Raw genomic sequence first — 14,104 nt, forward strand, 5'->3', positions numbered from 1 at the left:
ATAACTTTCTTTAATATAAAGAAGGCTCTTCATCTCATATAACTAGGAATAACATGAACAAACCTGTCTTGGTGCAATTAGATGTTATTTATTGAATCGATTTGATTTTTTAAAGTATATCATTGCTAAATTGAGCAATTCTGGTTTTCTTTTAGGAAATTTATTTGCCTTCAGACCAGAATTGAACGCCGTTCCTCTGCAATTAAACTATCCCTCAAGACAGGCAGGTTATCTTCCCTCTTTTATGTAATGATAAATTGTGCTGCAACACACCTGCACCTCAGACAAAACTGTTCCATATTTGCCGCTTTGAAGCTGGAGGGAAAACAAAGAGTGAAAATCAAAAAGACCTGACCCTGAGATAACAGATAAACAGCCTGTCACATCTCCTTTCTGCTCCCAGCTATCTCAAACGAGATATGAAAATAGAAACAGGGCTTCCATCTTTGATTTTACCTGTACGTGATGCAGTACATCACTGCATCTGAATCCAACAGTAAAGTGAGACTTCAAAAGCAGGGAGGTCTTGGATTTCAATTCGGGACCCCCTGGCCATCGAACGGATGAGGTAGAGCGTGTACGGCGAATGAAGACAACATCACAATGAAGAACTGTCTTGAGAGCCACAAATTACATTGGGAGGACAGTTAATGAGGGTGATAATACAGATCTTCGCAGATGATAGATGAGAGGACAGCTATTACAGGCCAAATGTGTGAGATTTATTGCTTTGTTTTAAATGCACTACAGGCTAAATACGACTGTTTTTTATGATTTGATATGTTCATAAATCATTATTTAAACAATGGGGGCTGGAATGCAAAAGCACAAGCTTAATGGAATTTTTGGATTGTCTTTCTACAACAATCTTAAATCTGAAAATATTTGATAATGTTTCTGAAGAAGCAAGGCGGCATGAAGGCTAAGTCACTTGGAGTGAGCTGGGAAAGTTACTAGATACCTGAGCACAAGTGTGTTCATTCACAGTAATGTAATACTGGAATAAAGTGTGTCACCATTGCTCACCCTGTCTGGACTGTATAACTGAACCAAACATGACTTCTTATCAGAGCTCAGTTATTTATATCTAGTAAATGAAGCATGTATACCAAATTACATTTTTATTACATTCTTTAAAAAAAGAACAGTATTCATAGCTTATTTCATGACAACATTATGTATCTTCTCATTATGTATTTAAACTGGTCTGCCATTGCTTCCACAGATTTTAAATCTATAATAGTGCTATAAAGTTGTCAAAAAAAAAACAATGGACGTTCATAATGGGTAGTGTACTACCTGATCGTCCACAAACTGTAGATCAGAACCGTTTTTTTTTTTCCTGTATGACAAGGTTCCTGACTCAAGCCCCGGGCGACGTCACTGAGTGGGTGATGAACTCTGAATTTCTTACACCACGAGAAAAAAGGTCCCCAGCTGAAGGCAGGAAAAAAAGTGTGACGAGGGGAGCACGAAATGCCTAGACGTCTACCTGTTTGGATCAGGATGAGATCTGGCGCACTCGCAGAAGGGCGCGCGCACACAGGTTCAGCACATGGCACTCAGATCAACAGTTTTGCTCTTCAAAAGAAAAACGGAATATTTTACATTCCAAACGGAAACGCTTTTTAAAAGTTCTGGCATTTTAGTAGTTCGAGAGGTTTGACTACATTCCATGAACTTAATCTAAGTGCACTTCTGCCTGGAATTTTTCCTCAGTTTATCTGGTTTTGATGGATGAAGATCTCCAAGAAGTAAGAATGATGATGCTGACGACTTTCCAAGCGGATTTTGCGATCGTCCTCACACGATGATGTGCTTCTTGGAAGTGTATTATTCAGGGGTGCTGAATCTTCTCAGAAATTATCAAACGTTCGCACAGGACAAGCCTTTTTCATCTCTGGACTAGTTCTTCAGCATCAGACGTACACTTTTATCCTTCGAAAGGCATCTGACCATGACGATTCCACTTTCCAGAACACAGCTTGCCCTCTTCTTTATCCTGCTTTGTCCAGTCAACATTATCGGGCTCTGGTGGTAAGTAATATCTCAGGCGCGCGCTCAATCGCCTCTAGAAATTCCAGTAAGCTCCATGTTTAAAGTTCGATCAGTGTGATTGGGGAAACTTCAACGTTATAGTTTGGAGATGAGTTTAGACGTTATCGCATAATTATTCTTTAAAGAAACGTTCCTTAACAATAAATGGTTATCTGGTTCAACGAAAAGCCCTCTTCTTATCATGAAACATCTTGTTGTATTCCTGAGTGGCTTCTCTGGAGGTTAAAATGTTTAGAGTCTTGAGATCAGTGTGTTGGTTTTTGTCTGTAAAACATGCAGCACAATATAGATTGTTTTATAAAGAACTAAAGAATAAAAAGCCATTTGTGGAACTTGTAAAGGTTCTTTTGTGACATTAGGCTGTAAAACATTCTGTTTCTGTTTCACCTTTATTGTTAAAAGTGCTTGTGGTGCAGTTTTGCTGATTACAGGCATACGATGAGTTTCTGTACACAATATTGTCTATGATTTGGTGCCTTATTTCCTGCATACTCTGAAAACTGTTCACTTTTGAAATACAAATCACTTGCAAAAAATGATTCACAGTAAATAATTGCACAGATGATTTTAAAAAAAATAAACATTTGAGAGATTGCACTTTTGTAAAGTGCTTAGGAAAGTGAATAAAAAAACAGGTGGATAAGGAGGAAATTTACTATAATAAAAGTTGTTGTCATTATCGTGGGTTTACTAAGGGTTAAGCTGTACTCTGTTTCAGAGATAGACACATCAGGTCAGAGTTGGAATTTTAGCTGGACCTCCGGGCTGTGGGTGTCATCATAAACTACTCCTTCCCTTAACATTGAAATGCATGAGTTTGACAAGAGGGAGAATGTTTGATAAACAGAGACAATCCAAAGTGACATATTACCTTTAACAAGGGTGTTGTTTAAATTTGAACTTTAAAAATTCCACCTTATACAAAGTCAGCTGCACCTAAAGCTCTCCTCACACATCTTACGCACACACGCTCTCCTTCATACACCTGGATGTCTAAAAACGTTTGCAGAGACAATGATGCTTTCTTTGGGGCACGACGCATGCCATCACAAAGCTCTCGTCTGGTGCTGGGCTGTGCCGAGGGTCTCTGACAGACAGCGTGCCATTCACATGCTGAGACTGAGAGGAGATGAAACGGAGGCAGATAAACTGGCTCTCAGGACTCTGATTGTGCTCTGATCTGAAGGGCTGAGAGCTGAGTGCTTGAGGAAGCGATGGGAAGCCTCACCTCCTCTGGAGTCTTCGGGGTCATGTGCTGGCAGCCCGCCAGGAGTCTGTCGGACAGGTGTGCCTGTGCACGCGCCATACTCTCCCGCTTTTATGTCTGTGTGTGAGTCCACTCTTAGTCAACATTTTTGCATATAAATGCCTGTGTGTGATCTCAACCCAATCTGTTCCTTCACACTGTCTTTATTTTGTTAAAGCAGGGTTCAATCTCAGCCTTTTTGACTTGAAGGCTCCCATTGTCCAACACAATATTCAAAAGGCCCCTCATATAATATTTCCTCCAGTCTGTTCTGCTGTAATAATGAAACATATGTCAATATTAGGGCTGTCAAATTGATTAATCGCGATTAATCGCATAACATAAAAGTTATAACATAACTTTTATAACGCATAACATATATAAGTTATATATGTTATATATATATATATATATATATATATATATATATATATATATGTTGTTAGGACAATATTTAGCCGAGATACAACTATTTGAAAATCTGGAATCGGAGGATGCAAAAAAATGCAAATCTTTGTGTACATGTATTTATACGTATATTTATACATAATTTTTTTTCTTTTGTCAAATCAGCTTCATCAGCTTCAATAATTAATGTGGTTCAGATAACATAATATTTTGAGTTTCTGTTGATTAAACCAATCGCTTTCATTGTATTAACTCAAATTTTTCATTTCAATGAACTCAAAATTTTAAGGCAACCAGGTAGCTTACTTTTTTAAGTTAAACCAAAAATTATTTTTTACGGCGTACACACAGACACACACATATTTAATACATATAAATATAATATATATAAACACACATATATATTATGTAAACAAACTTTTATGTTAGATGCGATTAATCACGATTAATCGATTTGACAGCACTAGTCAATATATTAGATTAATTAACCATAATTGTTTTTGTGATTGCAGAATTTTCAAGAACTATATGTTCTGCCAAAAACAATAGATCATAATAATAATAATAATTAAACAAATTAAAATAAAATATAATAAAACTTTAAAATTATAATGAGTTTACACCTTGATTTTATGTGTATTTTAGCATTTTATTTAAGTTACAATATTTTAATATAACTTGATTATATGTATAGTTAAATGTATAGTTTACCCAAAAATGACAATTCTGTCATTTTCACTCACCCTCATGTTGTTCCAAACCTGACTTCTTCTGTGAAACAAAAAAAAAAAATGTTTCATCTGTTTTTGTCCATACAATAAAAGTCATTGGGATCCAAAACAACAACACTGAACCTCACTGACTTTCATTGTATGGACATTTTTTTTCCTTTTTTTCAAAACATCTTATTTTGTGTTTCACAGAAGAAAGAAAGTCATAAAAATTTGGAACGACATGAGAGTGAGTAAATAATGACAGAACTGCCATTTTTTTTATCCACTCACAAGTCTCCTATTGGACCTAACCAATGTATGTGAGTGTGTCCCAGATTGCACAGTCTGCTCTAAGATGTTCAGTCTGGGAGAAGCGAATCTCATTTGGAGAATGGAGAGATATCCAATCAAGCGGCCTTGAGAGATGGATCAGATAACGATTGGATGACAGCTGCTTGGCCCGTTTGGCCGCGCTTACATTGTTTCACCTCCGAGCATGCGTCTGCCGCTCTCCCGTTCTTCGGGTCTGTCCCATCTGCGTGTGACGGACAGCGTCGTGGTGATGGAGTTGCGCAGCACCATGGTTCCACTAGCATGATTTAGTGGCGCACTCCAAGACAAGATTGTGCCATGGCTCTGCGCCACGCACCACAGAAGTGAACCCAAGCCACTCTGTGCAGTTCCAGCCCTGTCGTGACTGACTTCATATCCAGCATACTTGAGGGATTAAGTAGGGATGAATTTCGCTCTTTCACAAAGTGAAAAAAGAAGAGACTTATCTGTAACCACGCAATTCATAATGTAACCTGAGGTCTCAGCAGGCGCAGAGGATGACGGGTCTATGAAAAGATAAATGTGCATGTGTATGTTCGCACTGATTATTTGGATAACTTCTCTTAATCACAGTTTCCCCCCCTCCGTTCCCCTTCAGTATTATCTCTCTCATACATCACGGTGTGGCTTTTTTTTTTTTTGTATATTCCTGATTGCACATGTTGGGTACATCCTTTTCCATGTTATGATTAGGCCCCATCTCCCGCTTATCACATCCAGGAGTTTCACCAGATAAAGGAGAATGAGGAACGAATGGCTTTGAATAAAGCTGTGAGGATGATGGTTAATCATCAAGGGCGTTTGGTCCACCTCTGCTTAGATACCAGCCTTATGTGCTGACCTCGGATCAACATCCCCTATTAAAATCCTAATGTGAATCACTGTATGAGAAATGGCTGAAGTGATCGGCATGTCCAGATTGACTCTTTCTGCAGGCATGTTCCTTTGTCTATTGTTATGTCTTTGGCCGTGGTCGTGGCTGGTTTCGATTAGAGCCAGGGAAGGGATGGTTCATCAGACACAGACAAATATCTTCATCTCTATATCACCCAAGCCATAATGTGACCACATATGCATCCCAGGGCCGCTTTTGTGATATTCAAGCTTTCCTTTAAAAGCCATTGCTTTGCCTCGCCCCTTCTGACAGTGAAACAAGACTTGGAAAGAGAGAGTCGCTCCAACACTGTCTGCTCTTTTACGAGTCTACACCTCCTGCTGTAAAATGTGGTTCCATTATTTGAGCAGTGATCCTGGCACTGAGAAACTCACAGGTTTGTAGATAATCAGAGACCGCAGAGGAGAACATAGTATCTGCATGTGCAGATCGAGATCTGTGAGAGATAATCGATCGGCATTGGTGCATGCCTGTTTGTTGAGCACTATAGGAACACTTAGGGATGAATTGGCTGTAGGGAGCACTAAGACTTTTCCTGATGGGCTGCTAGACTGTCTAAATTGAATTGAAATCAAACTTAGAAAATTTTTAAAGGGAGACATTGTTATACAGTCTTCAAAATAATAAAATAAATATAAGTCTTAAAGGGTTATTTCACCCAAAAATGAAAATTCTGTCATTAATTACTCACCCTCATGTTGTCCCACACCCGTAAGACCTTCGTTCATATTCGAGAACACAAATTAAGATATTTTTGATCAAATCCGATGGTGAGGTGAGGCCTGCATTGCCAGCAAGATTATTAACACTTTCAAATGCCCAGAAAAGTACTAAAGACATATTTAAAAGAGTTCATGTGACTGCAGTGGTTCAACCTTAATGTTATGAAGCTACAAGAATACTTTTTGTGCACCAAAAAAACAAAATAACGACTTGATTCAACAATATCTAGTGATGGCCAATTTCAAAACACTGCTTCATGAAGCTTCAAAGCATTACAAATCTTTTGTTTTGAATCAGTGGTTCTGAGCGTGTGTCAAACTGCCAAAGTCACGTGATTTCAGTAAACGAGGTTTCTTTACGTCATAAGTGTTTCGAAATGTTTTGAAATTTCAATGGTTCGTGTGACTTTGGCAGTTTGATACACGCTCTGAACCACTGATTTGAAACAAAAAATTCATAAAGCTTTGAAGCTTCATGAAACAGTGTTTTGAAATCGCATCAATAGATATTGTTGAATAAAGTCGTTTTTTTTTTTTTTTGGCATACAAAAAGTATTCTCGTTGCTTCATAACATTAAGGTTGAACCACTGTAGTCACATGAACTGTTTTAAATATGTTTTTGTGGCCGTTTGAACGTGTTAATTATTTATCTTACTTTCAATGCAGGCCTCACTGAGCCATCAAAATTTGATCAAAAACATCTTAATTTGTGTTCTGAAGATGAACGAAGGTTTTACATTTGTGAAACGACATGAGGGTGAGTAATTAATGACCGAAATTTCATTTTTGGGTGAACTTACCCTTTAATTATGGAGAATTTATACATGGGCCACTATGATCATGCATTGATATAAAACATTGCATTACTCTTTATATATATATATATATATATATATATATATATATATATATATATACACATATTATGGCTTTACAGAAGTGTTATCCATCATCTCCTGCAAATTTTTCTATAGGCATTGTCCAAAATTCTCTTCATGCGCTGAATACAAGTAAGAATTGACATTGAAGAGTAGTAGAGTAGTATGTGCCAATTGGCCTGTGAATTTATTAGGAACAGCAACATAATACATGGTTTAAATCAAACTGTAAAAGCAAGACTACAAACTGTCTAATAATTTTACTTTTAAAACTGCCCATCAAAAGATTATTGTTTTGTTGTTATTGTTTTAACCTGGACTTCATGTTGTCACACTTATGTAGAATATTCCTCACATTAAACCACTAAAACAAATATGAGCATTTGAAATTTGAGAAACATTGGCTCATGTTGTATGTGATGCTAAGAATGACACAATGACCTCTTACTAATATACTGAGGGAAAAAATAGTTAATTCATTATTTTGTTATTGGGAAAAAGAAATATTTTTAATAAATTAAATTTAATAAAATAAATTAAAATTAAAATAAATGTCCTTAATTTGGCTATATAACATTTTCTAATGTGCAGTGAAATTAATACAATGTGCCCTTTTATCACATGTAAGCATATATCACGGCAAAACACACTCGCGCTGCTCCACGTCCAAAGACTTCTGTTGAGTGGTCATATGTAAATGAAATATTAGGCCTATCAAGATGGGATGCATCACTTGTAACGCCTGTTATCTCCCCTCTCATATTTCTTATCAGACCGCCATGGAAGGTGACTGGCAAGAGCGTTGGTTTGACTTTTTAAAACAAACTCGCACGGCAGATGAATGTTATTAGTCTGAAAGATTAGCCTTGACAGGGGTGAATGAAAAGCAATGAGGTATTCGCAGAGAGCTCTGCTCCCCCAGACGGCAACGTAATGATAAAAACCGACTTCAGCTGCACGGATCACAGACGCTGAACTTCACTCACAATACGGAGAGAGTTATTAAAAAGAAAGAACCGGAGGATTGTGCCGTTCTCACATTACGTCATAGCGACTGTCACGGGAAGCTCTGGCAGCCCGCTCCACGCTTTGGACCTGAGGCCTCTTCTCCCATTAGCAGTTGAAATAAACAATTGATTCAAGTGTAAACACACGTCTGTCGTCACTTTTGATAAAACCCAGCAATTAAGATGCAGCTTTTTTGCTTTAAATGTTATCTGTTTATGTTCAAAGGGGTAATACGATTACCGCTGACATTATAGTGTGTCTGACTCTAGTAGTTGTCTTTTTTCTGTTTATTTTCTTTGTCATCTGCAAGGAACAATGAGTGTGTATAAAACCACGAAAAGCCTAAATGAATGAGGATCTGCTCAGACCTTAACGTGAACCTTGCAGTAAAGCAACAGAACATTAAATTTATAATGCTTTACATCATTTAAAGTGGTTTGTGTGCCGTGCGGTTTGAGAAGATAACCGCACTTTATCTTGTGAAACCTTATGTAGTTCAGATGAGTCATCTGATGAAGCTTTGTTGGTTTCAGGGCAGTGGGGAGTCCCTTGGTCATGGACCCGAACAGCATCTGCAGGAAGACCAAACGTCTGGCGGGCAAGCAGGCCGAGCTCTGCCAGACACAGCCGGAGATCGTCAACGAAGTAGCCAAGGGCGCCAAGCTGGGCGTGCGGGAATGCCAATACCAGTTCCGCTTTCGCCGCTGGAACTGTACCAGCCAGAACAAGTACTTTGGCAAAATCCTCCAGCAAGGTGAGTATTTGTCCTGACGTAGCGAAAGAATCCACTCTCCCAGGTTCTCCACCTAAATTAGTCAATCTTTTTCTCGATTTTGTGTCAGCGACGTCTCTCTTGAGGCCATGAACTCTGGCCCCGAGACCTGTGCCCTATTTTCAGCATGTTTGATCCAAGTTCATAAGAGAACAAGGACAGCTGTTGTGTCCGGGTTACCTCAGTGCCTTTCTTCTGTGTTAAATTGCTCTCTAAAAATGATCCCCAAATTGCACGATCATTGATCTGCCACATTTTTCAGCCCTTTGAAGAGTAATAAACTAACGTAACCTCTACAATTATTAGGCCGTCCTCTCAGGGTTCAACTCCTCCCTTCTCACGTTTGAAATCTCGTTCAGCAGTGGCCATTATTTTACCCCACAACAGTGGTGTTCATGCTAAAATGTCCGTCATTATCTAATATTTTGTAAACAATTCAACAACCCAAGTGGCGAATGTAAATGCTTTTCAAGATGCATTCGAGAAATCGATCAAGAGGTGGTTTGATACATAATAGGCAAATACATCTGGTAGTTCAGGCTGCAGTTTACGAGAACTTGGCTCAAATATGTAAATTGTCCCAAAAATCAACACATTCTTAGAACAACTGTAAACTTGTTCCTTCCAATCTGATTGGTTGATTGGAATGTTGTTTCAGGATCAACAAAGATGCTAATCCAGAAACATGTTGCACTTGGTGAAATCACGTTCACCTTTTAGAATACAGTTTTTGCAATCATCTTTTTTAGCCTTCGATGAGTATGCATAAGCAAATCGTTTAAAGGTTGTGTCAGTATGAATTTTAGATGCTGCATGTTGCAGCTATTCTTTTTTAAACAGTTTCATTAGTTGTCACCAATAGAGGGCAGTATTTTGGCTCAACATACTCTGTCCTGAGCGAGCAGGGTATGAGATTAAGATGGACAGTAAATATTTTGCCTAATTTCACTTGAGTCTTCTCTTTAGACATACCCATATCCCAGTGATGCAGGCTTGTCATATCCAGGTCTGGAGCGGAGAGTTCACGATTTGGCCTCCAGTGTGGACGTGTTCACACACGGATTGCAACATGATTCCTCTGTCTGCATCAGCCCATCTTAGACTGAGCACTGGAGACTGCCTCACAAAATGGAAATTAATCATAAATTCCTCTGTGTCTATAGGTGAAGCTTAAGTGCTCTTCTGTTTTCATGCATTTACCACAATTACCGTGAGACTCTGCTCTAATGACCACGTGTCAGAGCCGAGAGCTCTGCTAAAGCAGGTTTACTTCCTGCACCGTGTGATAGGGTTGTACAAAGTGTCTCACATATTTCTTCCATTGCTAAATAACTGGGGGCTATTTTCTTCCCCTATTCAAACATGTAAACCAGAGCTTGTTTTCTTGGCCCAAGGGAGCGGCCTTCTAATGCCAGAATTTGCTGGAAATGCTGTCGGCTGCTCTTACATGTTGTCTCTGAGGTTGTAATGAAGTCGTTAAAATCGCTCAGAGACAATATGCGGTTCCAATTAGAAACCCCAGAAATGATGAGGACACTGTGTGTGCATAATTTGCCCTGTCACCTCAGGAATGCGCTTCATTATTTTTGCTGTCAAGACCTCTTGTTTCTTGTCTGTGTCAATGAGTGTACGGTATCGTGTATTGTCTGATGTACAGAGGTTACTGACATTTTTCCTGAAGTTCAGGTCTCAGAATGGTAACACACTTGTGAGTTCAAATTATATTGACTGTATATATATGAAATTATATATACAGTCAAACCGAAATGTATTCAGACACCTTGAACGTTTCATTCATTATTACAGTTTATTCACTATAGTTTAAAAAAAATGGTAATAAAATATGACAAGATCTCAGAGTTAAACTGTTTCAGAAAAAAAAAATAATCTTATTTATGTCAGAAAACACTTATGCAAAACATGGTCAGGTCAAAGTGTCTGAATAATTTTTGGTTCCAAATTAAATTAAATATATAAATTTTACTGGTAGTACACTATTTTGCTATCCTCACTTACATAAATGAATTATAGTGTCCTGCACCCACTAGTAAAAATATATCAAAAAATGTCTGAATAATTTTTGGTTTGACTGTATATATATATATATATATATATATATAGAAGAGAGAGAGACAGTGTTTTTTATTTTTTTTATATATTTTATTTATATGATTTTGTTTGAAGCATTCAATATACTCTACCATTCAAAAGTTTGGAGATGGTAAGATGTTTTCAAAAATACAGTAAAAACAAAGCAATAACCGTTTTCTAGTTTAATCTATTTCAAAATGAAATTTATTCCTTTGATGGCAAAGCTGAATTTTCAGCACCCATTATTTTAGTCTTCAGTGTCACATGATCCTTCAGAAACCATCCTAATATGCTGATTCGGTGATGTTAAAAACAGTAGTGCTGCTTAATATTATTATGGAAACTGTGATACATTTTATTTCAGGATTCTTTGATGAATAGAATGTTCAAAAGAACAGCATTTATTTGAAATTTACAACAACAACAAAAAAATGTTTTTGTAAAGTCTTTACTCTCACTTTTGATCAATTTAATGCATCCTTGCTAAATATCAGTATTACTTTCTTTAAAAAAAAAAAAAACTTCTGATATACAGTTGTGGTCAGAATTATTGGCACCCTTGGTAAAAATGATCAAAGATGACTGTAAAAATAAATCTGCATTGTTTATCCTTTTGATCTTTAATTCATAAAATTAGCAAAAATTAACCTTTCATTGAAGAAGAAGAATTGAAAGTGGGGGGAAAATCACATTATGAAATAAATGTTTATATCCAAAACATATATATATATATATATATATATATATATATCAGATATACAGTGGTGATCAGAATTATTGGCACTGGCATATACATAATATATATATATATATATATATCTGAATCTGAGTCTGAATGAATATCTTTGTTTTTTCTTTAATCACATCTTATCTTGTGAGATAGAAGTTACATACAGAAGGTGCATGATCCCCCTGGTATTCTGTAATAGGACCCAGAGTTTCTCTCAAATTTTACCATCAGCAATAACATCCGCGCATCAGCCATTTGTTCAGCAGATGTGTTCGGTATCTTCAGTATTCTGATAGTAGTGATTGTGAACTCACATTTGAACTCGTAAGAATGTGTGCATTCAAGAAAAGGGCAGGGAGAGAGAAAGAGGGAGAAAGTGGCAGAGAAAAAGATAAAAAGGTAAGCTTATATCAGATAACAATGCAGTGCATCTCCAAGCCCGAAGGCAAACCATTTTTGGAAGCATTAAGACTAGAAACTCTCCCTATTTTCTATATAATCTCATTTCAAACCCTTAATGTATGCAACAAACTTAAGCACAAAACACACACTGTAGCTTGGCATTCGCTTTATTTCCAGCTCCACTGCTGGAACAGGTCAGAGGCCGGTGTACTCAGCATGAGGGACTGCATGAATATGTGTTATCATTTAAAGGGACAGCCAGTCCTGTTGTAATGGATCCCTTGTGCACTCAAGAGTAACTGTATTGGACATATTTGAGGGTTGAGACAGTCCATTTGACTTCAGAGGTCACTTCAGTTTGTTAGTGTGAAAGCGAATTTTCAGACCCTGGATCTGCTTGAAAGGTAGTATAGTAGGTTACGCTTAAAGGGTTAGTTCACCCATTAATGAAATTTCTGTCATTAATTACTCACCCTCATGTCGTTCCAAACTCGTAAGACCTTCGTTCATCTTCAGAACACAAATTAAGATATTTTTGATGAAATCCGAGAGCTTTCCTGATCTCCCTATACATAGCAACATCATAACAAATTTCAAGGCCCAGAAAGATAGTAAAGACATCATTAAAGGTGTATGTAAGTTTTTATGTTTGCAGATATTTATTAAACATGCTGAGTTCACATACTCATTTCTCTGAAAACCATTGCTACAGCCAGTTATTTTACTTTGAAATTTGCGTTCCGTGTCGGAACTTCTGTTTTTGTTTTTGTCAGCGCAAGACCGCACGTTGCCAATTTACCCAATAGTATTTCGCCACCCCGGGTTGCCAGTTGGTGGAAAACACATGCAGAGAATTGCAGCCATGGAAGCCAGCGAACAAACTGGGTCAGAGATCGCAGATTCTACCCGACCTAAAAAGCCTCAGCATCCATCTAAAAATCTCTATGAATGGGAGCATATTAAAACCTGATATCAACTCATCATAAACCAATAAATCAACTAATTATCAGTGTGTAAGTCTCCTTGCCTTCCAATGTCAATTGAGCTCGCTCCTGTTGCGTGTCTTCAAACTGGCAACCCGCGAGAGCATGAGGAGGAGGGGGCGGGGCAAACAATATTTTGAATTTGGACTGCAGTACCCATTTCAACCTCTAGCTGTCATTCTTACATAGAGCACCTTTAAAAGAGTCCATTCTTGTCGCTTTACAACATTAAGTTTGAACCACCGTAGTCACTTTAATGATGTCTTTAGTACCTTTCTGGGCCTTGAAATTTGTCATGACGTTGCTGTGTATAGGGAGATCAGAAAGCTCTCGGATTTCATCAGAAATGTCTTAATTTGTGTTCCGAAGATGAACGAAGGTCTTACAGGTGTGGAACGACATGAGGGTGAGTAATTAATGACAGAATTTTCATTTTTGGGTGAACTAACCCTTTAATGTGGACCCTGAGAAAAGCCTACTAATTACTCACATTATCTATCAGCATGTGCGTGTGCGTAGCTTCGGTTGCCTTCAGTTGATAAAAATGAATCCCAGGTATGCAACAAGATCTGCACAGCATTAGAGATTTTCTCAGCCCTCGCTGCATGCAGGCAGCACATGGTGGCAAAATAAATCAATCAAAATGATTCCCGCCCGTCAGCACTGGTGGAGCCGCTGGAGGGGCCCTGCCTTCTCTGCATCTCTTTTCATCCTGCAGCCCCATGCTTCATTGACTCAAAGATTGAGTATTAAAAAAATATTTGCTAATTCTCACAGAAGCCCCTTCTGGCATTAAGTTCTCTCTCTCTTTCCTAGGCAGGCCTGGGCATAGACAGCTGCACAAAATTTGTTTGGAATTTGTGT

The 14,104-nt window shown here is 37.9% G+C and overlaps 1 protein-coding gene across 1 annotated transcript in view; it reads left to right on the top strand.

The window, feature by feature from the left end:
* Positions 1-14,104, top strand: part of wnt6b (wingless-type MMTV integration site family, member 6b) — a 28,910-nt gene continuing 14,806 nt past the window's right edge. Inside the window, exons 1-2 of the mRNA XM_048193242.1 lie at positions 1-2,037; positions 8,796-9,016. Of these exons, the coding sequence (XP_048049199.1) occupies positions 1,958-2,037; positions 8,796-9,016 (301 nt within the window). The 5' untranslated portion in view covers positions 1-1,957. The remainder of the gene's footprint in view (positions 2,038-8,795; positions 9,017-14,104) is intronic.

Source organism: Megalobrama amblycephala, linkage group LG6 (genome assembly GCF_018812025.1).
Source record: "Megalobrama amblycephala isolate DHTTF-2021 linkage group LG6, ASM1881202v1, whole genome shotgun sequence".
In the NCBI taxonomy this organism is placed as follows: domain Eukaryota; kingdom Metazoa; phylum Chordata; class Actinopteri; order Cypriniformes; family Xenocyprididae; genus Megalobrama; species Megalobrama amblycephala.